Source organism: Chiloscyllium plagiosum, unplaced genomic scaffold, assembly GCF_037043375.1.
Source record: "Chiloscyllium plagiosum isolate Xiang-an unplaced genomic scaffold, Cpla_swu_hap1 HiC_scaffold_43, whole genome shotgun sequence".
Taxonomy (NCBI): Eukaryota; Metazoa; Chordata; class Chondrichthyes; order Orectolobiformes; family Hemiscylliidae; genus Chiloscyllium; species Chiloscyllium plagiosum.
Window position 1 is genome coordinate 33206191 of NW_028270181.1, and position 25143 is coordinate 33231333.

General features: G+C 42.2%; 1 protein-coding gene across 2 annotated transcripts in view; it reads right to left on the minus strand.

The window, feature by feature from the left end:
- The window catches only part of LOC122541738 (primary cilium assembly protein FAM149B1-like), a 204747-nt gene that overhangs the window by 131420 nt on the left and 48184 nt on the right, over window positions 1–25143 (minus strand). Inside the window, exons 7-9 of one of the 2 annotated variants that reach the window (XM_043678629.2) lie at window positions 24699–24889; window positions 11109–11236; window positions 7177–7275 (exon numbers count right to left, since the gene is read on the minus strand). In XM_043678629.2, coding sequence (XP_043534564.1) covers window positions 7177–7275; window positions 11109–11236; window positions 24699–24889 — 418 coding nt within the window. The remainder of the gene's footprint in view (window positions 1–7176; window positions 7276–11108; window positions 11237–24698; window positions 24890–25143) is intronic. The other variant, XM_043678630.2, reaches the window with a different exon arrangement.

The window sequence follows — 25143 nt, forward strand, 5'->3', positions numbered from 1 at the left end:
GTGCAGGAGTGTTCTATGGCTATCCCCATTTCAAACAAATATGGTGAAATGGAAAATGTCAGGGGTGATGGACTTTCAGGGGACTGTAGCACCAATATCCAAGTTTCTGGTATGGAGACAGGCTCAACTGTAATGAGGAATACGCGAGTTCCAAGCGATTGGTTGTGATAGGGGACTCTCTGGTCAGAAGCACAGACAGATATTTCAGCAGCCTGCAGCAAAAAGTCAGAATGGTGTTTGCCTCCCTGGTGCCAGGATCAAGGATATCTCAGACAGGGTGCAGAATATTCTCAAAGGGGAGAGAGACCAGCAGGAGGTCATTGTACACATTGGAACCAACGACACAGGAAGGGAAAAGAATGAGATTCTGAAGGGAGAATATAAAAAGCAAGGCAGGAATTTAAAAATGAGGTCCTCAAGAACAATAATTAGATTAGATTAGATTCCCTACAGTATGGAAACAGGTCCTTCGGCCCAACAAGTCCATATCGACCCTCCAAAGAGTAACCCACCCAGACCCATATTCACCCCTGACAATGGGCAATTTAGCATGACCAATTCACCTAACCTGCACATCTTTGGGAGGAAACCGGAGCACCCGGAGGAAATGCACGCAGACACGGGGAGAATGTGCAAACTCCACACAGTCACCTAAGGCAGGAATCGAACCTGGGTCCCTGGCGCTGTGAGGCAGCAGTGCTAACCACTGAGCCACCGTGCCGCCCCTCAATATCTCAATTACTCCTGGTGCTATGAGCTAGTGAAGGTAGGAATAAGAGGATAGACCAGATTAATGCATGGCTGAGAAGCTGGTGCATGGGAGAAAGGTTCATATTTTTGAATCATTGGAATCTCTTCTGGGGTAGAACTGACCTGTACAAGAAGGACGGATTGCACCTGAATTGGAAGGGGACTAATATACTGGCATAGAGCTGCTCAAGAGGATTTAAATTAGTAAGGTGGTGGGGTGGGACCCAGGGATATAGTGAGGAAAGAGATCAATCTGAGACTGGTACAGTTGGGAAAGGGAGCGAGTCAAACAATCAGGGCAGGGAGGAACAACGCAGAGAACAAGGTAGGACTAATACATTAAACTGCATTTACTTCAATGCAAGAGGCCTAACAGGGAAGGCAGATGAACTCAGGGTATGGTTAGGAACATGGGACTGGGATATCATAGCAATTACGGAAACGTGGCTCAGGGATGTACAGAATTGATAGTCCAGGATACAAATGCTAGAGGAAGGAAAGAAAGGGAGGCAAGAGAGAAGGGGGGGGTGCAATTTTGATAAGGGACAACATTACTTAGGGAGAAAATTCCTGGGAATACATCCAGGGAAGTTATTTGGGTGGAATTGAGAAATAAGAAAGAGATGATTACCTTCCTGGGATTGTATTATAGACCCCCTAATAGTCAGCGGGAAATTGAGAAACAAATTTGTAAGGAGATCTCAGTTATCTATAAGAATAATAGGATGGTTATGGTAGGGGATTTTAACTTTCCAAACATACACTAGGACTCCCATATTGTTAAGGGCTTCGATGGAGAGGAATTTGTTAAGTGTGTACAAGAAAATTTTCAGATACAGTATGTGGATGTAACTGCGAGTGAAGGCTCAAAAATTGACCTATTCTTGGGAAATAAGGCAGGGTAGGTGAGGTATCAGTGGGGGAGCACTTTGGGGCCAGCAATTATAATTCTATGAGTTTTAAAACTGTGATGGTAAAAGATAGATCAGGTCTAAAAGTTGAAGTTCTAAATTGGAGAAAAGCTAATTTTGACGGTATTAGGCAAAAACTTTCAAAAGCTGATTGGGGGCAGATGTTCACAGGTAAAGGGACAGCTGGAAAATGGGAAGCCTTCAAAAATGAGATAACGAGAGTCCAGTGACAGTATATTCCTGTTAGGGTGAAAGAAAAGGCTGGTAGGTTTAGGGAATGCTGGATGACTAGAGAAATTGAAATTTCGGTTAAGAAAAAGAAGGAAGCAGATAGACTGGAGAGATCGAGAGAATCCTTAGAAGAGTATAAAGGCAGTAGGAGTATATTTAAGAGGAAATCAGGAGGGCAATAGGGGACATGAGATAGCTTTGGCAAACAGAGTTCAGGAGAATCCAAAGGGTTTTTACAAATCCACTACAAAAGGGTGACTAGGGAGAGAATAGGGCCCCTCAGAGATCAGCAAGGCACCCTATCTGTAGAGTCGCAGGAGATGGGGGAGATACTAAATGAGTATTTTGCATCAGTGTTTACTGTGGAGAAGGACATGGAAGATATACAATGTGGGGAAATAGATGGTGACATCTTGAAAAATGCCCATATTACAGAGGAGGGAGTGCTGGATGTCTTGAAACACATAAAAGTTGCTAAATCCCCAGGACCTGATCAGGTGTACCCTAGAGCTCTGTGGGAAGCTAGGGAAGTAATTGCTGGGCCCCTTGCTGAGATATTGGATCATCAATAGTCACAGGTGAGGTGCCGGAAGACTGAGGTTGGCTAACGTGGTGTAACTATTTAAGAAAGGTAGTAAGGAAAAGCCAGGGAACTGTAGACTGGTGAGCCTTACATTGGTGGTGGGCCAGTTATTGGAGGGAATCCTGAGGGACAGGATTTACATTTATTTGGAAAGGCAAGGACTGATTAGGGATAGTCAGCATGGCTTTGTGCGTGGGAAATCATGTCTCATGAATATGATTGAGTTTTTTGAAGAAGTAACACAGGGGACTGATGAGGGCACAGTGGTGGACATGATCATTATGGACTTCAGTAAGGCGTGCAAAAAAGTTCCCCATGGGAGACTGGTAAGCAAGGTTAGAACTTATGGAATACAGAGAAAACCATCGGATACAGAACTGGCTTGAAGGTAGAAGACAGCGGGTGGTGATGGAGGGTTGCTCTTCAGACTGGAGGTTTGTAAGCAGTGGAGTGCCATAGAGATCGGTGCTTGATTCACTACTTTTTGTCATTTATATAAATGATTTTGATGTGAACAAAGGATAGTAAGTTTGCAGATGACACCAAAGTTGGAAGTTTAGTGGACAGCGTAGAAGGTTACCTCAGAGTACAACGGGATCTTGATCAGATGGGCCAATGGGCCAAGGAGTGGCAGATGGGGTTTAATTTAAATAAATGCAAAGTGCTGCTTTTTGGAAAAGCAAATCACAGCAGGACTTACACATTTAATGGTAAGGTCCTAGGGAAAGTTGCTGAACAAAAAGACCTTGGAGTGCAGGTTCACAGTTCCTTGAAAGTAGAGTCGCAGGTAGATAGAATAGTGAAGAAGGTATTTGACATGCTTTCCTTTATTGATCCACGGATTGAGTATAGAAGTTGAGAGGTCATGTTAGTCAATGTTGCTATATTCCTGATGAAGGGCTTTTGCCCGAAAGGTCAATTTTCCTGCTCCTCGATGCTGTCTGAACTGCTGTGCTTTTCCAGCACCACTCTACTCCAGAATCTGGTTTCCAGTATCTGCAGTCATTGTTTTTACCGATTTGAGCTATACGGAGAGGCTGAATAGGCTGGAGCTGTTTTCCCTGGAGTGTTGGAGGCTGAGAGGTGACCTTATAGAGGTTTATAAAATCATGAGGGGCATGGATATGATAAATTGACAAATGCTGATATTCTCTCTCTCTGACATTTCTCCCCCGTAAAAACTTGTGTTTGAACTGACCTTTTTGCCAAGGGGTGTGTTTATGGGATGTTGCAGGAAACTGGAACAGCTCTTAGTTAAATTGCATTGTCGTGCCTGTTGGGCTTTCAAATAGTTATGTTATCCCAAATTCGGCTTTCTTTTGTTTGTGCGTGAATAAATTCTGTTTTATTTAAGACTGAGTAGTTTGACCAGCTGCATCACACCTGAAATATTCAAACTTACATCTACTTAAAGCAACTAGAACAGTTAGGTTCTGGGCTACCTTCTTAAAATGTTTTGAGTGGATCTGGCTTGGTCCATAACAAATGCCCTTAACTTATCTAATTAACAATGGATGCTTTCGAATCTTTCTTTATAGTTAGAATATGGATATCCCTAGTCTTCTGTAATACCTCATTGAATGTCTGCCACTGTATCTCTATTGATCTATCGCCACCCTAATGTACCAGTTCATGTCAGAGGGTGATGGTGCTTTTCAGACTGGAGGCCTGTGACCAGTGGAGTGCCACAAGAACTGGTGCTGATTCCATTATTTCGTCATTTATATAAATAATTTGGATGTGAACATAGGAGGTATAGTTTGCAGATGACATCAAAATTGTAGGTATAGTGGTCAGCGAAGAAGGTTACTCAGAGTACAACAGGATCTTGATCAGATGGGCCAATGGGCTGAGGAATGGCAGATGGAGTTTAATTTAAATAAATGTGAGGTACTGCATTTTGGAAAAGTAAATCAGAGCAGGACTTACGCAATTAATGTGCAGGTCCTGCAGAGTGTTGCTGAACAAAGAGACCTTGGAGTGCAGGTTCATAGTTCCTTGAAAGTAGAATTGCAGGTGGATAGGATAGTGAAGATGATGTTTGGTATGCTTTCCTTTACTGGTCACAGCATTGAATATAGGACGTCACATTATGGCTTATCAGGACATTGGTTAGGACACTCTTGGAATATTGTGTGCAATATTCTCCTGATATAACATCCCAACTCCTATATCCAATTGTCTCCTTCCTATCAGAAGGATATTGTGAAACGTGAAAGGTTTCAGAAAAGATTTACCAGGATGTTGCCAGGGTTGGAAGGTTTGAGCTACAGGGAGAGGTTGAATAGGCTGGGGCTGTTTTCCCTGGAGCATCCAGGGAGGGATGACCTTATAGAGATTTATAAAATCAAGAGGAGTGTCTGGAAGTAGGTTTGCTCACTGAGCTTGAAGGTTCATTTCCAGATGTTTCATCACCCAACTAGGTAACATCTTCAGTGGGCCTCTGAACGAAGCACTGCTGATGATTCTTGCTTTCTATTTATATATTTGCATGTTACCGAGTAGGGTGACGAAACATCTGGACATTAACCTTCCCGCTCAGTGATCAAACCTACATCCAGAACCTCAACCTGAGCTACAAATCTTCTCAAAACTCGTCAAGAGAGGGTGGACAGGATAAATAGACAAGGTATTTTCCCTGGGGTGTGGGAGTCCACAAGTAGAGGTTTAGGGTGAGAGGAGAAAGATATAAAAGGGACATAAGAGACAATTTTTTCACACAGAGGGTGGTGTGTGTATGGATTGAACTGCCAGAGGAAGTGGTGGAGGCTGGTACAATTGCAACACTTAAAAGGCAATTGGATGGGTATATATATAGGAAGGATTTAGAGGGATATGGGCCAAGTGCTGGCAAATGGGACTGGATTAGGTTAGGATAACCAAATGGATAACCAAGGGTCTGTTTCCATGCTGTACATCTCTATGACTCTATGTCACCTTTTTTACCACATAGTTGCCCTTACTTCAGTTTAAAATACTAGTCTAACTTCTCCTTTTAAAATTGGATGTAAAATTCAATCATATTATACTCACTGCTACCCAAGGATGCATTTACTTTCATGTTGTTAATTAATGCTGACACATCATAAAATATCAAGTTCAATATAACCTGCTCTTTGGTCAGTGTCAGAACATATTACTCTGAGTAACTAATTCAAAAGCAAAACAGAAAGCAGAATAGGGGGTTAAAGATGGCTATTCAAATTAGAAAATAGTGTGAAGTAATGTTCCATGAGACTGGTGCTGATAGAACTGTTGTTCATTTCTTCAAAGGGCAATTGATGCTTCAGTTTCGAAGAGTGTGGTGCTGGAAAAGCACAGACAGTCAGGCAGCATTCCATGAAGCTTCATTCCTGATGAAGGGTTTATGATGAAATATCGATTCTCCTCCTCCTCGGATGCTGCCTGCCCAACTGTGCTTTTCCAGTATCACACTCTTCGTCTGTGATCTCCAGCATCTGCAGTCCTCACTTACTCCTAATTGATGCTTCAACAATTGTTAAAATTAAAATTGAGAATTATATGCCTTTAAAAAATAGTTAAAATATAGCATGTTCTTCTCAAGGGGGTAGAATGAAAAAGTAGACATTGGTTAAACTACACTTGTGGTACAATGAAAAGTTCCACTCTTGTTATAAAAGAGACATTACGGTACCGGAGAAGAAAAAACAAGATGTATTTGGATGATATCAGAACTGAGAGGTTATGCCTATCAAGAAGAACTTGGTGCTTTCTTTGCTGGAGAAGACAGAGGAATACCTGATTACAAAGGGTTGAAGTTACCTCCTGTGGGCAGACAGAACTTGGAGATATTCATATACGATGGTCACAAAAAAATCCAAGAAGGAATTCAGGAGAAACTTTGTTAACCAAAAGAGTAGTGAAAATTTGGAACTGATGACCACAGAGAGTAGCTGAGGATAACAGATTTGGTGCATTTGTAGGAAAGATAATTAAGCATGTAAAGTTGAAAGGAACATATGGATATTTTGATGGAATGAGATGAAGCTGGATGGGAGGAAGATAGTGTGGAGCTTAAAAAATAACATGGACACATTGGGCAAGATAGTATTTTCTTGAATTGTACAACACTAGGTTATAGTCCAACCTAGTGTTGTGTGATTTTTTACTTTCTCCACCCCAGTCCAACATCCGCTCCTCTGAATCTTGAATTGTAATACTTCACGTGAAAGGTAATTCAGCAGACTGCAGAGTTGAACACAGAAAACTACAGAGTTGACATTGCAGAGCTCAAAGGACATGATACATACTGCAGAATAGTACTAAACTTTAAAGAAATGGAAAGTGAGGAAATTAGTTAGCTATTGACAAAGGCCCAAAGATTACAAGGAGTTGATTATAGACTGGCAAGTGGGAATTGTGAAAGTACTGACAGATCTTCATGATATAAAGTTATGATTTTACTTTACAAAGGTTTGGAACAAATGACTAAATAGATATCCTTTACAAATATCCACTTGAGGTGGAAAGAACAAAAAAACTTCTTTCTGCATTACTTAGAGTAAGCTATCATGTAGTATGGACTAGTAGTATGGAGGTTTCAACCAATTTGCAAAAGACACAAATTCAGATTTTGAATTAATATTAAACAAAACAAATAAATATAAAGCTAAAACCAATAGAAGTGACTATAAAGCTGAGGGATTGTCATAAAAATCCTGTTGTTTCCAGAATCCTTACCTCATCTGTCCTGTATGTGACTCCCGATCCACACCACCGTGGTTGACTCTTAAATGTCTTCTGAAGTTGCATAGCAAGCCACTCAGTTGAATCAAATCGCTAGAAAAGAAAAAAGCTGTATAGTCCAGCCAACTGCAATATTAGCAATCAACCAAGACATGCCAAAGGAAAATGAAAGCCCTCTGCTTGCAAACGTCTGGTCAGCAACATGTGTGGATTGGTACCAAGGTTAGGGAAACATGTTAAAAATCAAAGTTAAAAATCACACAACACCAGGTTATAGTCCAACAGCGCTTCACCGTAGGCTGATGAAGGACTATCACCTGATGAAGGAGCATCGCTCCGAAAGCTAGTGTGCTTCCAATTAAACCTGTTGGACTATAACCTGGGGTTGTGTGATTTTTAACTTTGTACACCCCAGTCCAACACCGGCATCTCCAAATCACGTATAGAATCATACACATCAGTCAACATCCCAGACATCACCATCCTGGGCCATCAGGTTATAAGTGGCACTGGAAAATATCAACTCAGGATTTAATGAACCTCTGGATCAAACACAGAAAAGGCAACCACTTACTAATTACCATGTATTGTTTTTCACCAACTGATGAATAAAAACTCCTTCAAGTTGAATACTACTTAGTGAAAGTACTAAAGGACAAATTCTGATGCCCATCACCAAAAATGGCTCAGTACCACCACCATTTACAGAGACTTAGGCATTCACGATTTTTGAAAAGTTTTGTAGCTCAGGTTGAGATTTTGGATGCAAGTTTGCTCGCTGAGCTGGAAGGTTTGTTGTCAAGTTTCATCACCATACTAGGTAACATCATCAGTGAGCCTACGGTGAAGCGCTGGTGGCATGTCCCACTTTCTATTTATGTGTTTAGGTTTCTTTGGGTGGGTAATGTCATTTCTGTTTTTTTTTCTCAGAGGACGGTAGATGGATGTGTTTATTGATACTAGTGATAGTGGGTCATGTATTTTTGTGGCTAGTTGATGTTCATGTATCCTAGTGGCCAATTTTCTACCTGTTTGTCCAATATAGTATGTGTTACAGTCCTCGCAAGGTATTTTGTAAATTACATTCATTTTGCTTGTTGTTTGTATCGGGTCTTTTAAGTTCATTAGCCGCTGTTTTAGTGCGTTGGTAAGTTTGTGGGCTACCATGATGCCAAGAGGTCTGAGTAGTCTGGAATTCATTTCAGAGATGTCTTTGATGTAGGGTAAAGTGGCTTGGGTTTCTGGGCGCATTGTTTCTGCTTGTTTGGATTTATTGCTCAGAAATCGGTGGACTGTGTTTATTGGGTATCCGTTCTTCTTGAATACGCTGTACATATATTTCTCTTCCCTTCTTTGTAGTTCCTCAGTGCTGCAGTGTGTGGTGGCTCGTTGAAATAATGTTCTAATGCAGCTTCGTTTGTGGGTGTTGGGATGATTGCTTCTGTAGTTCAGTATTTGGTCCATATGCGTTGTTTTCCTGAAGGCACAGGTTTGAAGTTCCCCATTGAGTGCTCACTCTACTGTGACATCTAGGGATGGCAGTTTGTTGTTGTTCTCTTCCTCTTTTGTGAATTTTATGCCAGTAAGGATATTATTGATGGTATTGTACTTTTCTTCTATTTGTTTCGTTTGGTGACAACAAAGGTGTCATCCACATAGTGGAACTAAAGTTTGGGTTGGATGGTTGGGAGAGCTGTTCTTTCCCGAGTGTCTCAATAACTGCTTCTGCTGGAAACCCTGATATTGGTGATCCGATGGGTGTTCTGTTGATTTGTTTGCAGGTCTTGTTATTGAATGTGAAGTGGGTGGTCAGGCCACGAGCACAACCCCACAACTAGAGAATCAAATCAAAGCCTTACTCAAAAAACATCAGAAATCTAGAGAATTAAACAAGACAGACTTCCAAAAAATGAAACCAGATGGCTCTAACCTTTGCTTTTCAAGAGGCCATCTATTTCTGCTTCCTTTTCTGTCATTCCGCAGAAGTGGACAATTTCAGCATTTTCCCACATTACATACCATTTGGCATTTCTTTCTCCATTCACTTAACCAATATATATCACTTCATAGCTATTTAATGTCTTCTTCACAATTTACTTTTCTACCCTTCTTTGTGTCAGCTTTATTAAAATTTACAACCATACTTATGTCCCTTCACCAAATCATTTCTATAAATTGTAAAAAAGCACACCACTGGTTACACCTTGTCAACCTGGAAAAGAACAAATTTACATACCTCTTGTTATTGAGGCATGTCAATATGCTACCTCCTGCACCATGAGTTTCAATTTTCTGCAATAACATTTAAATGGCATCTTAGCAATTGGTTCCTGGAAATCTGAGGACAGTACATCCACAGCATGTAATTTCCTCAAAAAACTCCAATAAACATGGTTAAACTTGATTTCCCTTTCATAAAATCATGTGGTCTGTTCCTCAGTACCGTGCATGTTCAAACATTTTCCTTATGACACATGTTAAACTGACTGGACACATGTTAAACTGACTGGCTGGTCTTGCTTTTTGTCTCCCTCTCTTTTTGAATAAAGGAATTATATTTTGTATTTATCGTTCAAATGGAATGTTTACTGAATCTCAGAAACTTTGGAAAATTAAAACTATTGCAAAAATGTTAAAGCCCTATGATGAAGTACATCAGGACCTGGACACTTGTCAGCCCATAGCCCTAACAATTGGTCAGTACCAGTTCCCTGGTAATTGTAATTTTCTTGCGTTCCTCCCTTAATTCGATATCCTGATTGCCACCTATTTCTGGAATGTCACTTCTATCCTATATGACTATAAGCTGAAGGAGCAATAAGTCTGCTCCACTATTCAGTAAGATCACAGCTAATTCTCAACTCTACTTTCTTGCCTTTTCCTCATATCCTTTGATTCCCCTTAGAGATTAAAAATCTGTCTATCTCAGACATGCACATACTTAACATTCCACCCGCAACAGCTTGCTGCAGGGAAGAATTCCACTCTACTTAGAGAAGAAATTCCTTCTTATCCCTGTCTTAAATGGGCAATTCCTTATTTTACAATTATGTCCTTTGGCCCTAGATTCTACCAGAAGAAGTCACAACCTCTCAACATCTGCTCTGTTTAGCCCGAAGACATCTCTCTGGTTCAATAAGGTTGCCTCTCATTCTCCTAAATGCCAGTCAATACAAATCTAATATACTCAACCTCTCCTCATTAAGAAAATCTCTTCATACCCAAGATCAACCTCATGAATCTTCTCTGAACTGCCTCATGCCAGTATATCTTTTCTTAGACAATTAAATAAAAACTGTTAACACTACTCTAGATGTGGTTTGGCAAGTACCTTATATAGACTTCTCTATTTTTATACTCCATTCACTTTGAAATAAATGTCTTCCCTATTCATGCTGAATCTCTATAATAGCTTTTTGTGATTTATGTTCAAGGACTCCTAAATCCCTCTGTCCGGCCAGTGGGCCTGCAGTGAACATAGCTACTGGTTGGGAACCAGTGGAGCCTGGTCAGACCACGTATAAGCCCTTATGGAAAAAGTGCAATGTCTTTCTTTTTAGCTTTATTTCTTATTTTCCTAACTTATACTATATATATATATCTGCAACGTAGTGCAACATTTTTTTTATTTTTTTTGTACCTAAGTACTTTGTAAGACGATGCCATGTATTGCCAATATTGTACACTTTTCATGTACTCTTGCTCTTTAGTAACTCAAGTACACGTTACAATAAATCTAATTCAAATACCATTCAGTGCTTCCATTCTTCATGCTAAAGTACATAATTTTACATTTTCCCACTTTCCCAGATTGGTATGATGTGATTATCTCAACTGTGTTCAGCACTTCAACTGATGCCTAACTAATACTTCAATTTAAATAAAATTCTGCATTGTATTAACTCTGTCCACATGTCCACACTAACCTGAGATTTTGTTAAATAAGAGGTCAAAGCTGGTACTCGAACTTGTGATAACTGCGGTTCAAGGGGCAAGAACAAATTTGTTTGTTCGATTCCTGCACTTTCGTCTGAGGCAGTGCTCTTCTCTTCATCTGTGGAACACACAGATTGTATAAAGATCAGTCCTAATGATTAAGGTTGAATATAATAATATCAGAAAGTCATTTATTCCATTTCTATTTTTGGCCACTTCAGAGGTCACTAAAAAATCAATCTCACTGGTTTGGGATTAGAGTCGCATGCAGGTTATCAGTCAGCAGAGGTCTTTTATTTTAGGACAATCGACAATGGTTTCATGATCATCATGAGACACGCTTTGAAATCATACTTATTAATTGAATTCAAATTTCACCATGTCTCCATCTTGGGTCTGTAGATTATTTTCTGTACAATAGTATTGTGTCATTGCCTCCCCTTAAACTTATTTTTTGCCTTAGTGGAATCTGGCACCAACCACTTTATCAGGCAATGCATTCCTGAAGGATGTTGCAGGTTCAGAGAGACATAGGTAAGCTGCAGAGCTGGATTGAGAGTTGGCAAATGGAGTTGAATGCAGAAAAGTGTGAGGTGATTCACTTTGGAGAGGGCAATAGGAATACAGAGTACTGGACTAATGGTAAGATTCTTGGTAGTGTAGATGAGCAGAGAGATCTCGGTGTCCATGTACATAGATCCCTGAAAGTTGCCACCCAGATTGATAGGGTTGTTAAGAAGGCACATGGTCTGTTAGCTTTTATTGGTAGAGGGATTGAGTTTCAGAACAATGATATAATGTTGCAGATGTACAAAACCCTTGTGTGGCCACGCTTGAAGTATTGCGTACAGTTCTGGTCACCACATTATAGGAAGGATTTGGAAGCTTTCGAAAGGGTTCACAGGAGATTTACTAGGATGTTGCCTGGTATGGAGGGAAGGTCTTATAAGGAAAGGCTGAGGGACTTGAGGCTCTTTTCAATAGACAGAAGGTTGAGAGGTGACTTAATTGAAACATAACAGTCAATCAGAGGGTTAGATCGGGTGAACAGTGAGAGCCTTTTTCCTCGGATGGTGATGGCTAGGATGAGGGCACATGGCTTTAAATTCAGGGGTGATAGATATAGGACAGATGTCAGAGGTAGTTTCTTTACTCAGAGGGTCTGGAACGGCCTGTCTACAACAGTAGAAGACTCGCCAACCTTATGGACATTTAAATGGTCATTGGATAAACATATGGATGAAAGTGGAATAGTGTGGGTTGGATGGACTTCAGATTGGTTCCACAGGTCGGCGCGACATCGAGGGCCAAAGGGCCTGTACTGCGCTGTAATGTTCTATGCTCTATTCCAGATCCTAACCACTCATGTAAGATGAATGAGTGGCTAAAAAATGGTGGAGAGAGCAGGCATTCAGATTTTTAGATCACTGGGATCTTTCTGGGGCAAAGGTGACCTGTTCAAGAGGGACAGGTTGCACCTGAACTGGAGGGGGACCAATACTTTGGCAGCCAGGTTTGCTAGTGCTACAAGGGAGGGTTTAAACTAGATCAGCAGGGGGCTGGGATTCTTGACGCGAGGGAGTCACGTTCGGGGCTGGAAGGAGATACAGTAAGCAGAAATAGTATGCTGAAGAGACAGATCAGGGTGGAACACAACAGAGAGCAAGAAATGCCTCTTGGATTAACTTGCATCTATTTCAGTGCAAGAAGACTGACAAGCTGATGAATTCAGGGTGTGGATAGGTACATGGGACTGGGATATTATAGCTATTACAGACATTTAGCTAAGGGAAAGACAGGACTGGCAGCTTAATGTGCCAGGATACTGGTGCTTCAGGTGAGACAGAGGTGGTGGAAAGAGGGGAGGGGGAGTTGCATTTTGATTAAGACAGTATCATAGCAGTGGTCAGAGGTGAAATAATTGAAGGATCATCCAGTGAGGCTTTGAGAGTGGAGCTAAGAAACAAGAAGGGGATGGTGGCATTATTCATGTTGCCACGTCGGCCCCCAAATAATCAACAGGAATTGGAGGAACAAATATGTAGGGAGACTGGGGAGAGTTGCAGAAGCAACAGGGTTGCTACACTGGGAGGTTTTATTTTCCTAACATAGACAGGGACTGCCTTAGTGTTGAGGGCTTAAATGGGGTAGCATTTGTTAAGTGTGTTCAGCAAAGTTTCCTCAAGCAGTATCGAGGGTCCTACTTGGGAAGGGACAAAACTCAACCTACTCTTGGGAAATAGGGCAGAAGTAGGACTGAGATGGCCTTGGGGGGGCTTTTTTGGAACAGTGGTCATTATTTTATTAAGTTTAAAATACTTATGGAGAGGGTCAAAACTGATCCACAGGTTCAATTTCTAAATTGAGGCAAGGCACATTTTGGTTCAATTAGACAGGAACTTGCAGGGGTTGATTGGAGTAGTTTGCTTGCAGGCAAAGGGATGTCTGGCAAGTGGAAGATCTTTAGAAGTGAGATCATTAGAGTTCAAGTTCTATATGTTCTGGATGTAGGTTTGCTTGCTGAGCTGGAGGGTTCATTTCCAGATGTTTCGTCACCCTCCTAGGTAATATCTTCAGTGGGCCTCTGGACAAAGCATTGCTGATGATTCCTGCTTTCTATTTATATGTTTGGGTTTCTTTGGGTTGGTGATGTCATTTCCTGTTCTTTTTCTCAGGAGATGGTAGATGGGGTCTAACTTGATGTGTTTGTTGATAGAGTTCTGGTTGGAATGCCATGCTTCTAGGAATTCTCGTGCATGTCTCTGTTCAGCTTATCCTAGAATGGATGTGTTGTCCCAGTCAAAGTGGTTTCCCTCCTTATCTGTATGTAAGGATACTAGTGAGAGACGGTCATGTCATTTTGTGGCCAGTTGATGTTCATGTATTCTGATGGCTAGTTTACTGCCTGTTTGTCCAATGTAGTGTTTGTTACAGTTCTTGCACGGTATTTTGTAAATGACATTAGTTTTGCTTGTTGTCTGTATTGGGTCTTTTAAGTTCATTAGCTGCTGTTTTAGTGTGTTGGTGGGTTTGTGGGCTACCATGATGCCAAGGTGTCTGAGTAGTTTGGCAGTCATTTCTGAGATGTCTTTGATGTAGGGGAGAGTGGCTAGGGTTTCTGGATGTGTTTTGTCTGCTTGTTTGGATTCCTATATGTTCCTGTGAGGGTGAAGGGCAAGACTGGCAAGAAAAGGGAATACTAGGTGACAAGAGATATTGAGACTTTGACCAGAAAAACGGAGGAGGCATGACTCAGGTACAGGCAGCTGGGAATCCCTGGAGGTATGTCGAGGACACAGGAGTTTACGGAAGAAGAAAATCAGGAAGACAAAAAGGGGCCATGTGATAGCCTTGGCTGAGATGGTTAGGGAGAATCCAAAGAGGTTAGTTAAGTATATTAAAGGAAAAAGAGACCCCTCAAGGATCAAAATGGACATGTAAATGTGGAACTGGAGTAGGTGGACAAAGTCCTCAATAAATATTTCTCCCCTATGTTTACTACGAAGAAAAACATGAAAACTTAGGAACTTGGAGAAGCTAGTCTTGGGCTGTCCCAATATCTTTGGGACAGCCCATATCAAAGGAAAGGGGGTGTTAGATGTATTACAATGTGTGAAGGTGGATAAATCTCCTGGTCCTGACCAGATATATCCAAGAACCCTGCAAGAGGCTGCAGAAGAAATTGTGGGGTCCCTGGCTGATATTTTTGCATCATCGCTAGCCATGGGTGAGGTCCCAGAAGACTGGAGCATAGCAAATGGTGTGCTCTTATTCATGAGGGCATCAAAGAAAAACCTGGGAACTATGGACCAGTAAGCGTAATATCTGTGGCAGGTCAGTTCTTTGACAAGATTCTGAGGGATAAGATATACATGCATTTGAAAAGACTGAGTTTGATTAGAAGTAGTCAGCATGGCTTTGTGGGTGGGAAAACATGCCCCACAAATTTAGTAAGAGTTCTTTGATGAAGTGATCAAGAAGATTGATGAGGACAGGGCAGTAGGCTTAGTCTTTATGGAGGTAAAAACAATGACTGCAGATGCTGGAAACCAGATTTTGGATTAGTGGTGCTGGAAGAGCACAGCAGTTCAGGCAGCATCAGAGGAGCAGCAGTAAGGCCTTTGATAAGGTTCTACATGGTAGGCTGCTCTGGAAGATTAGATCGCATGGATCTGGGTGAGCTGGCATAATGGATGCACAGTTGGTTTGATGGTAGGTAATAGAGTGTAATAGTGGAATGGTGCTTGTTGGTCTAGAGGCCTGTGACGAGTGGTGTGCCTCAGGGGTCGGTGCTGGGCTATTGCTGCTTGTTATCTATATCAATGATTTGGATGAGAATATACAAGCCATGATTACTGAGTTTGCAGATGACACTAAAATAAGGGGTATCATGGATAGTGAGGAAGGTTATCAGAAATTGCTGCAGGACTTTGATCAGTTGGGCAAGTGGGCTGAGAAATGGCAAATTAAGTTTAATGTAGTTAAGTGCGAAATCTTGCATTTTGGAAAGTCAAGTCAAGGTAGGAGTTTCATAGTGATTGGCAGGGCCTTAAGGAGTGTAATGGAACAGAGGGACCTTAGAGTTCAGGTGCACTGAAAGTGGTAGACAGGGCGATGAAGAAAGCTGTTGGCACAGTGGCCTTCATCAGTCAGGGCACTGAGAAGAGAAGTTGGGAAGTTATGTTGCAGTTGTACAGCATGTTGGTAAGGCCCCGCTTGGAGTATTGTGTTCAATTTTGGTCACCTTGCTACAGTAAGGATGTTATTAAAGTGGAAAGAGTGCAGAAGAAATTTTCAAGGATGTTGCCAGTACTCAAGGGTCTGAGTTTTGGGAGAGGTTGCACAATCTGGACTTTCTTCTTTGCAGCATAGGAGTCTGAGGGGGGGATCTTATAGAAATATATAAGATCATAAAAGGAATGGATAGGTGAAGACACTCAGTCTTTATCCCAGGGTTGGTGAATCAAAGACTAGAGGGCATTAGTTTAATGTTAGAGGGGAAAGAATAAAAGGGAACCTGAGGGACAATTTTTTTTTACATAAAGGGTAGTACGCATCTGGAATGAGTTGCCAGCACAGATGGTTGAGGCAGGTACATTAACAACATTTAAAAGGCATTGGACAAATCAGAAAGATTTAGAAGGATATGGGCCAAGTGCAGGGAAATGAGGTTAGCATCGATGGACATTTCAGTTGGCATGGACCAATTTGGGCCGAAGGATCTATCTCCAGGCTTAGAGAAAAAAAATTACAGAATCATAACAGTACAGAAGGAGGCTTTTCAGTGTATCATGCCTACACCATTCTATTACCTTGTGATAATCTACTGCCTTGGCCCCAAACCCCTGCACACCTTTTCTGTCCAAAGGATCATCCAATGCCCTCATGAATGCCACTCACTGTTTAAAAAGATCTTTCTTTGTGCCTCCAATTCTACTTTTGTTAATCAATGTAATTGGGGTGCAATGACTCTCAAATCTGTTACCAGTGTGAACAGTTTCTTTCCTTATACTCAACCTAAACACCATGTGATTTTGAACATATATCAAGTAGACCTGTGTTGCAGCTTCAAAATATTGACACCTCATTTTCACTATGCTTGCTGCTGCTTCTGGCATGTCCTCCTGCATTTTTAATCAACCAGAGTTGGTTCACTTGGCTTGATGATAATGGTAAAGTGGGGGACATACTGATTTATGATGTTACAGATTATGTTGAAAACAACTCTGCTGCTATAGCTCACAGTGTCAAACTCTTAACAAGCACAGCACTGTAGTAGTTGCATACAACATGACAGAAGGTGTCCTCAATATGAAGTCAGGCAAAAGTGGAAAGTGGATTACTGAAGAAAGACTGCACAAAATGGATTGTACCAAGTAAGCTGTGGGACAGAGATAGTAATGTTGGTCATTTCATTTTCCAATGCTGCTCAACTTTTTATGCAGGCGATGCAGTCTACCAACATTGCTAGTGAGCCTCTGTCTTGGAGGGAGGATTGCCGTTGATGGTTTGTGAAGTTACATTCAATAACGTAATTTTGGCCTTAAATGTTTGTTTAAAAAAAAAATTAAGTCTGTGCCACCATCCAGAGACTCTCAGAGAAATATCCCACAACTCCTGCAGAGATATACAGATGAAGTTAAGTTAATGCTTCCTGCGATCAAATTAAAAGTTTTGTTATTAGCTTAATATGTATCTAAATTAATACATTGGTTTGTATTTATTATTAGGGCAATTTTGGGACTACTCCTTTTCTTTAATTTAAACTATGAGTCACCAAAATGACAGTAATAAGTTAACTGTTGGCATTTCCAACAATACAAAATTACTCTGTCTCAACATTGATTGTAAAGAATTTTGATTGTAAAAGATACATAATTTAAATCTTCCACATTATTTTCCGTATTGGTATAGCATCTTCAAAAATACTTATAATGAAAGGTATTTCTCAAGCACATTACGTTAAAACTTTATCATCACCTGAGAAAGATGATTTCAGAAGGGATGATTGAGGTGGACCATCGAGGTGGGCTTGGAAGACAGGAAGTTTCAGGTGATTAAGAAGGAAATTCCAAAGTGAGAGGCTGTGAAGAGACAATTGACCAATGGAAAAGAATGCTTAAGAGGACAAATCTGCAGAATGCAGAATATGTACAGCTTTCTAATACTGGAGAAACTTACAAAGATGGGGACAATAAAATCTTGGAAGAATTTGGATGAGAATTTAAAATTGGATGCATTGCAAGTCAATAAGGGCAGGGATGAGATTGGAAGTAGATATTTCAATATTCCATGAAAGGTCAGTGAAAAGGGCATTAGAATTGAATTGTTATGAAAGTGAAAAAAGGCATAAACAAGGTTTCAAGCAGCAGATTAACTCAACTCCAAGCCTCCTCTAATTATGAAACCCTATTAGTTTTAGAACATAGAACATAGAAGAATACAGCGCAGTACAGGCCCTTCGGCCCTCGATGTTGCACCCATCCAAGCCCACCTAACCTACACTAGCCCACTATCCAATGCCCGCTTAAATGCCCATAATGAGGGAGAGTCCACCACTACTACTGGCAGGGCATTCCATGAACTCACGACTCGCTGTGTAAAGAACCTACCCCTAACATCTGTCCTATACCTACCCCCCCCCCCTTAATTTAAAGCTATGCCCCCTTGTAATAGCTGACTCCATACGTGGAAAAAGATTCTCACTGTCGACCCTATCTAAACCCCTAATCATCTTGTATACCTCTACCAAGTCACCCCTAAACCTTCTTTTCTCCAATGAAAACAACCCCAAGTGCCTCAGCTTTTCCTCATACGATCTTTCTACCATACCAGGCAACATCCTGGTAAACCTCCTCTGCACCCGTTCCAGTGCCTCCACATCCTTCCTATAGTATGGCGACCAAAATTGCACACAATACTCCAGATGCGGCCGCACCAGAGTCATATACAACTGTAACATGACCTCAGTACTCCGGAACTCAATTCCTCTACCAATACCAGCCTTTTATTCAGCTGTTTGAGAACGTACCGAACCTACACTGGGATTTGTGACGATTAGATCAGATTAGATTACTTACAGTGTGGAAACAGGCCCTTCGGCCCAACAAGTCCACACCGACACGCCGAAGCGCAACCCACCCATACATCTACCCCTTACCTAACACTACGGGCAATTCAGCATGGCCAATTCACCTGACCTACACATCTTTGGACTGTGGGAGGAAACCAGAGCACCCGGAGGAAACCCACGCAGACACGGGGGGAACATGCAAGCTCCACACAGTCAGTCGCCTGAGGCAGGAATTGAACCTGGGTCTCTTGCGCTGTGAGGCAGCAGTGCTAACCACTGTGCCGCCCACGATGTTAAGACTACTGGCAGAAGCATGTGATTTTGTGAATGAGATGCTGAGAGACCATTTGGTATGTGGGTTTAATGACATAACCATGCAAAAACACCTGCTAGGTGAAGCCCAACCGGACTTCAAAAAGGCACTATAATTGGCTTTGTTATGGGGAGTCAATGGCCTAGTGGTATTATTGATGGACTGAGACCTTAGTAATGTCCCGCGGACTCAGGTTCAAATCCCGCTACAGCAGATGTGGAATTTGAATTCAATTCAAAAATCTGTAATTAAGAGTTCTAATGGAACAACTGCTGATTGTTAGGAAAAATCCATCTGGTTCACTTATGTCCTTTAGGGAAGGACACTGTCATTCTTACCTGATCTGTCCATCTGTGAATCCAGACCCACAGCAATGTAGTTGACTCTTAACTGCCCTCTGATCAAATAGGGATGAGCAACAAATGATGGCCTAGCCAGCGATGGCCTAGCCAGAACTCGGAAATAATGCTTAAATGTTTCTCCCAGGCAGACGAACACCTTAGAAGGGGAAAATATGTGTTCCAGGCACCCCAAGTGACCCACTTGTATTACAGAGTTGACAAAACTGTGTTATCCCTGTCAGAAGATAAAGTGAGGGCGAACAAAAATGACCCGGATCCCATGTCTGCACTGGAGCTTAGGTCTTTCCTTGGGTTGGTGAATTAGTTTGGGAAATTCAAACGTAATCTAGCCTCCATCTTGACATCTTCACACTTGCTATTGAAGAGGGGTCAGACTTGGTTAAGTAGCCAAGAATTAGCCCACTACAATCCCAAGTGACATGCAATGCCACCTCCCAGGTTTCGGGATAGTGATGGCTCACCAGTGGTCCAATGGAGAGGAACACCTGCTAGCATATGCTTCACGACGCTGGCTGATTGCGAACAAAGATATACCCACAGAGAGAAGGAAGGTTTGGCAGTCATCTTTGGAATGAGCAAATTGCACCAATACTTTTTTGGATGTAAATTTGTAACAGTAACAGACCACAAACTCCTGCTGGGGTTACCTAAAGAAGACAAGGCTGTGCTACCCATAGCTTCTATTAGAATCATAGAATCCCTACAGTGTGGAAATAGGCCCTTCGGCCCAAAGACACCACCCGACCCTCCGAAGAGTAACCCACTCAGACCCATTCCCCTACACTATTTCCCATATTTACCCCTAGATAATGTACCTAACCTTCACACCCCTGAACACTATGGGCAATTTAGCATGGCCAATTCAACTAACCTGCACATCTTTGGATTTTGAGAGGAAACTGGAGCACCCGGAGGAAACCCACGGAGACATGGGGAGCATGTACAAACGGCACGCAGTCACTTGAGGTTGGAATCAAACACGGGTCCCTGGCACTGTAAGGCAGCAGTGCTAACCAATGAACAACCGTGCCACCCCAAAGTTGAATGCGGTGGTGGGCCCTTATTCTCGGCGGGTACAATTACAAATAATTGTCCAGGAGGCCAAGTACACTGTCCAGGAGGCCAAGTTGCAAATGTGGATGCCTTGAGCTGCCTCCCACTAGCAGATACACCACTGGTGGTGCCTCCACTGGAAGAGTCTATTCTGGGTTTAACTGTCTGGACACTTTTCCAGTCACTGCTGACAATATCCAACTGTAGACACAAAAAGATTCTGTCATGGCAAAACTAAAACAGCTGTTGGTGATGGGCAAAACAAAAAGACCATCATAACCAGATTTGAAACCTTTCCAGATCCAGCGAAACCAGATCACCGTAGAGAAAGGCATATTACTGTGGGGAGCAAGACTGATTATCCTGAGCAAACATTGCTGCCATATACTGGCTGAATTCCGCCAAGGTCATCCAGGGATTTCCAAAATTAAGGTGTTCATAAGAAGTTATGTCTGGTGACTAGGAGTGGATGCTGACATAACTGCATTGGTGGAGCAATGTTGCCAGCAGCTCCCTCACATTCATAGAATTGGATATATGTCAACTATGTTGATCATTTCATGGGCTCAATATTCTTAGTCAGTATGGATGCCCATTCAAAGTGATTGGACGTGCACGGAGTTCATTCATGAAACTCAGGAATGATGACTGAAAAGCTGCAAGCATCATTCACACGACAGGGACTCTCAGAAATATTGGTCACAGACAATGGGACATCATTTAACAGCAGGGATATTGAGTATTTCCTGAAGTCGAATGGCACTTGGCATGTTCGGACTGCTCCATACCATCCATTGTCCAAAAGTTTGGCAGAAACAACAGTCAAACGTTGAAGGCAGATTTAAAGTGGCTACTAAGGATAGCTGGTCGTGTCGTTTCGTGGCTAGTTGGTGTTCATGATATGGATCGTTAGCTGTCTTCCTGTTTGTCCTATGTAGTGTTTTGTGCAGTCCTTGCATGGGATTTTGTACACTATGTTGGTTTTGCTCATGGTATTGGGTATTGGGTTCTTTGTCCTGGTGAGTTGTTGTCTTGACAGTGGCTGTTGGTTTGTGTGCTGTTATGAGTCCTAGTGGTCGTAGTAGTCTGGCTGTCAGTATCAAGATTGTGACGCTGGCTGCATCCATCTTGGACTCTGATGTGTCTTCAATACTAGATGGAAGGGGAAAGCCCACAGTTTCTGACAGTCTTCCTGGCTGTTCTGAGGGGTCAGGTAATTTTTGCTCCTGCCCCATTTATTCAGGACTGCCTCACCTACTCAAATTGTGTGTGTGTCACAGGGCCTGACCTCATGTTGACCTTGCCTCCTATCTATGCTGGGCCATTTCTGTCCTTTTGACATCAAACTTTGTCCTCTGGAGTCAGTTGTCTCACTCAAAGGAGGCATGTTGCTGAAATTAGCATTCCTGATGCTCAAAGTTTGTGAGAAGATTTGTAGCTCGGGTGCTCGCTGTTGTGGTTCTGTTCGCCGAGCTGGGAATTTGTGTTGCAGACATGTCAGTTCAGAAATGTTCTTGATGTATGGTAACATGGCTAGTCCTTTGGGTTGTGACATGTCCTCATTCCGTTGTCTTTTCCTTAGGCATCTGTTGATGAAATTGCGGGGGTATCCGTTTTTGGCAAATACCTCGTAGAGGTGTTCTTCTTCCTCTTTTTGCAGTTCTGGCGTGCTGCAGTGTGTTGTGGCCCTTTTGAACAGCGTCTTGATGGAACTTCTTTTGTGTGTGTTGGGGTGGTTGCTTTCGTAGTTCAGGACTTGGTCTGTGTGTGTGGCTTTCCTGCATACCTTTGTGGTGAATTCTCCGTTCGGTGTTCTCTGTACCATCACGTCTAGGAATGGGAGTTGTCCTTTTCTTCCTCTCTAGTGAATCTGATTCCTGTGAGTGTGGCGTTAATGATCCGGTGTGTGTTTTCTATTTCTGTGTTTTTAACGATTACAAAGGTGTCATCTACATATCTGACCCAGAGTTTGGGTTGAATTTGCGGTAAGACTTAGTAGCCACACACGCAGATGACAAGCAACATGAGTTCGACTGGGACAACACTACTATTATAGGTCAAGCCAAACAGAGAACAGCCAGGGAATTCCTAGAGGCATCGCACTCATCCACAGATTCTATCAACAAACACATCGACCTGAAACCAATATACCGGCCACTGCAGCGGACAGCTGGAACTGACAACCGGAAGCGGCAGAGACAAACCACTAAAAATGCTGGAGGAAAGATCACAGAAGCGCTTCACAGGAGGCTCCCAAGCACTGAGGATGTCACTTAGACAGGGGACGAAATGTCTGCAACACAAATTCCCAGCTCGGCGAACAGAACCACAACAGCGAGCACCCGAGCTACAAATCTTCTCACAAACTTTGAGCATCAGGAATGCTAATTTCAGCAACATGCCTCCTTTGAGTGAGACAACTGACTCCAGAGGACAAAGTTTGATGTCAAAAGGACAGAAATGGCCCAGCATAGATAGGAGGCAAGGTCAACATGAGGTCAGGCCCTGTGACACACACAATTTGAGTAGGTGAGGCAGTCCTGAATAAATGGGGCAGGAGCAAAAATTACCTGACCCCTCAGAACAGCCAGGAAGACTGTCAGAAACTGTGGGCTTTCCACTTCCATCTAGTATTGAAGACACATCAGAGTCCAAGATGGATGCAGCCAGCGTCACAATCTTGATACTGGTACCGCCTCAAGAAGAGCAGGAATTTCGTCCAAGATGCTCTAGGTGCAAGGGACGGGCTATGGTCCAGCACACGCCGCCTATGAAGGAGTCAGAGTAGGAAGAACAAGACCGAGGTGAAAATGTCCCAGGAGAAGCTAGAAGAAAAAGAACAGGTTGACATTGCAGACTTGGTGGTGATTGTGATGAATGTAGGGATTCAAAAAGGTGAGAATGAGATCCTTGATTGGGGCTATTAACCTGCGCCATCAGGGAGCTCTGGCTGTCAAATATAAACAGGAGTCTCAGAGAGTCTCCTCACTCTAGGGACTGTTCAAAGCCAGCTGGTAGAAGTCAATGTACTGTGCAAGTGTAAATGAGGGGTGACTTGGTGACAGCATACCAGCTTCTCAGCAGTTACTTCAGTTTCTTTAGTGACAGGAAACTTGAGTTCTTGCTGGACTTCCAAGAGTAAATTATGTCACATGGTCACCAACTATCAGGGAATGCGTCTGGTCATTACTAGTACAAAATATCTATGACATTGAATTAGCCAGTTTTGAGAAGATTTGTAGCTCAGGTTGAGGTTCTGGATGTAGATTTGCTTGCTGAGCTGGAAGCTGAAAATGAACCTTCCAGCTCAGCGAGCAAACCTAAATTCATGATATTGAATTTTAAATATTCCTCTTCTCTCTTGGGTTTTAATTCAACATGCATTGCTCATCATCCCAAGCATTTCTGACCAGTTCTGACATTTTATTCATTCACGAGTCTATCAAAGTGCCACACACAACACATTTTCCAGCAAAGATCATAGAATCATACTGAAAAGGCCTTTTGGCTCACTGCCAAAAATATACTACTACCTACACTAGCCCTACTTTCCCATCAGAGATCCATGTTCTTGATTATTATGGCACTTCAAGTGTTCATCCAAATATTTCTTGAAGTTTGTGGTTTCCCCATCTCAATTCCCTACCCAGGCAATACATTCTTGATCCCAACACTCTCTGGGTGAAAAAGGTTTTCCTCAAATCTCTTCTAAACATTCGGCCTTTCCATTTAAAATTATGCCCTCTTGTTATTGACCTGGATATCAATCAGAAACACTTGGGGTGCAATCTACTTCCATGGAGGTGCTAAGAAAGGAAAGTAATTAGCCAGTTGACTGTAGAGAGATATTCTCCTCCTTGCCATCTCACCAGCTTAAATACCCTTATCATGAACCTCCTCAACTACCTGCATTCCTGGCAGGTGGGCAAAGTGGCTGGTGGCCTGACTAGGTAACGGATGAAGCTGCCTGCTGGGCTGGGAGGGACCTCCATTTGCATTAATCTAGGACAACTGAAAGCAGAGATGGATGCAAGGGATTGATCTCTGCCCCTTTCCTTGACTTTGACCACCTCTGAGTCTCATTTAGCAGCTCCATGACCTATGAATTCCTTCAAATACTTAAATAAAGTGATTTAAACAGCAGTAATCTCCAGATTTAGTGTTTCACCAAAATCTCCACAGAGCAACATCATATCATGGATTAGAACTACTGATTTTGAAACTAATTATGTGTTACAATTTTCAAAATGGTCTATATCTAGTTCAGTTGCCTTTATACCTGAAATGTGCCCTTCCCAGTGCTTCCGGATCAGCTCCTCCATACAACCCAGGAATTCCAGCCACACCTCATTAAAGAGCTCTGCCACGATTATATTTCTCCTGCAGTGACTCGGAGAGACAAGAGGTAGCCCCAGTCTGCTTTCACTCTGCAAAGTAGGAGCCAATTTCTTCTCATAGTTTTCATCTTCCCTGTGTAGACATGTGACACAAAATCTTAAAAATGGAAATGAAATTGCAAAGAAAAAACACAATTACTTACCCTGGTACAAAACAAAATTTATTGGATCTAGCAAATCTGTGGGGAGAAAGAAGAGTTAATGTTTCAAGATCAGTAACTCTTCATCTGATGAAGTGCAGATGAAGAGTCATGGTCTCGAAATGTCAAATCTGCTTCCTCCTCACTGATCATGCCAGACCTGCTGGGTTTCTCCAGCAATTTCTGT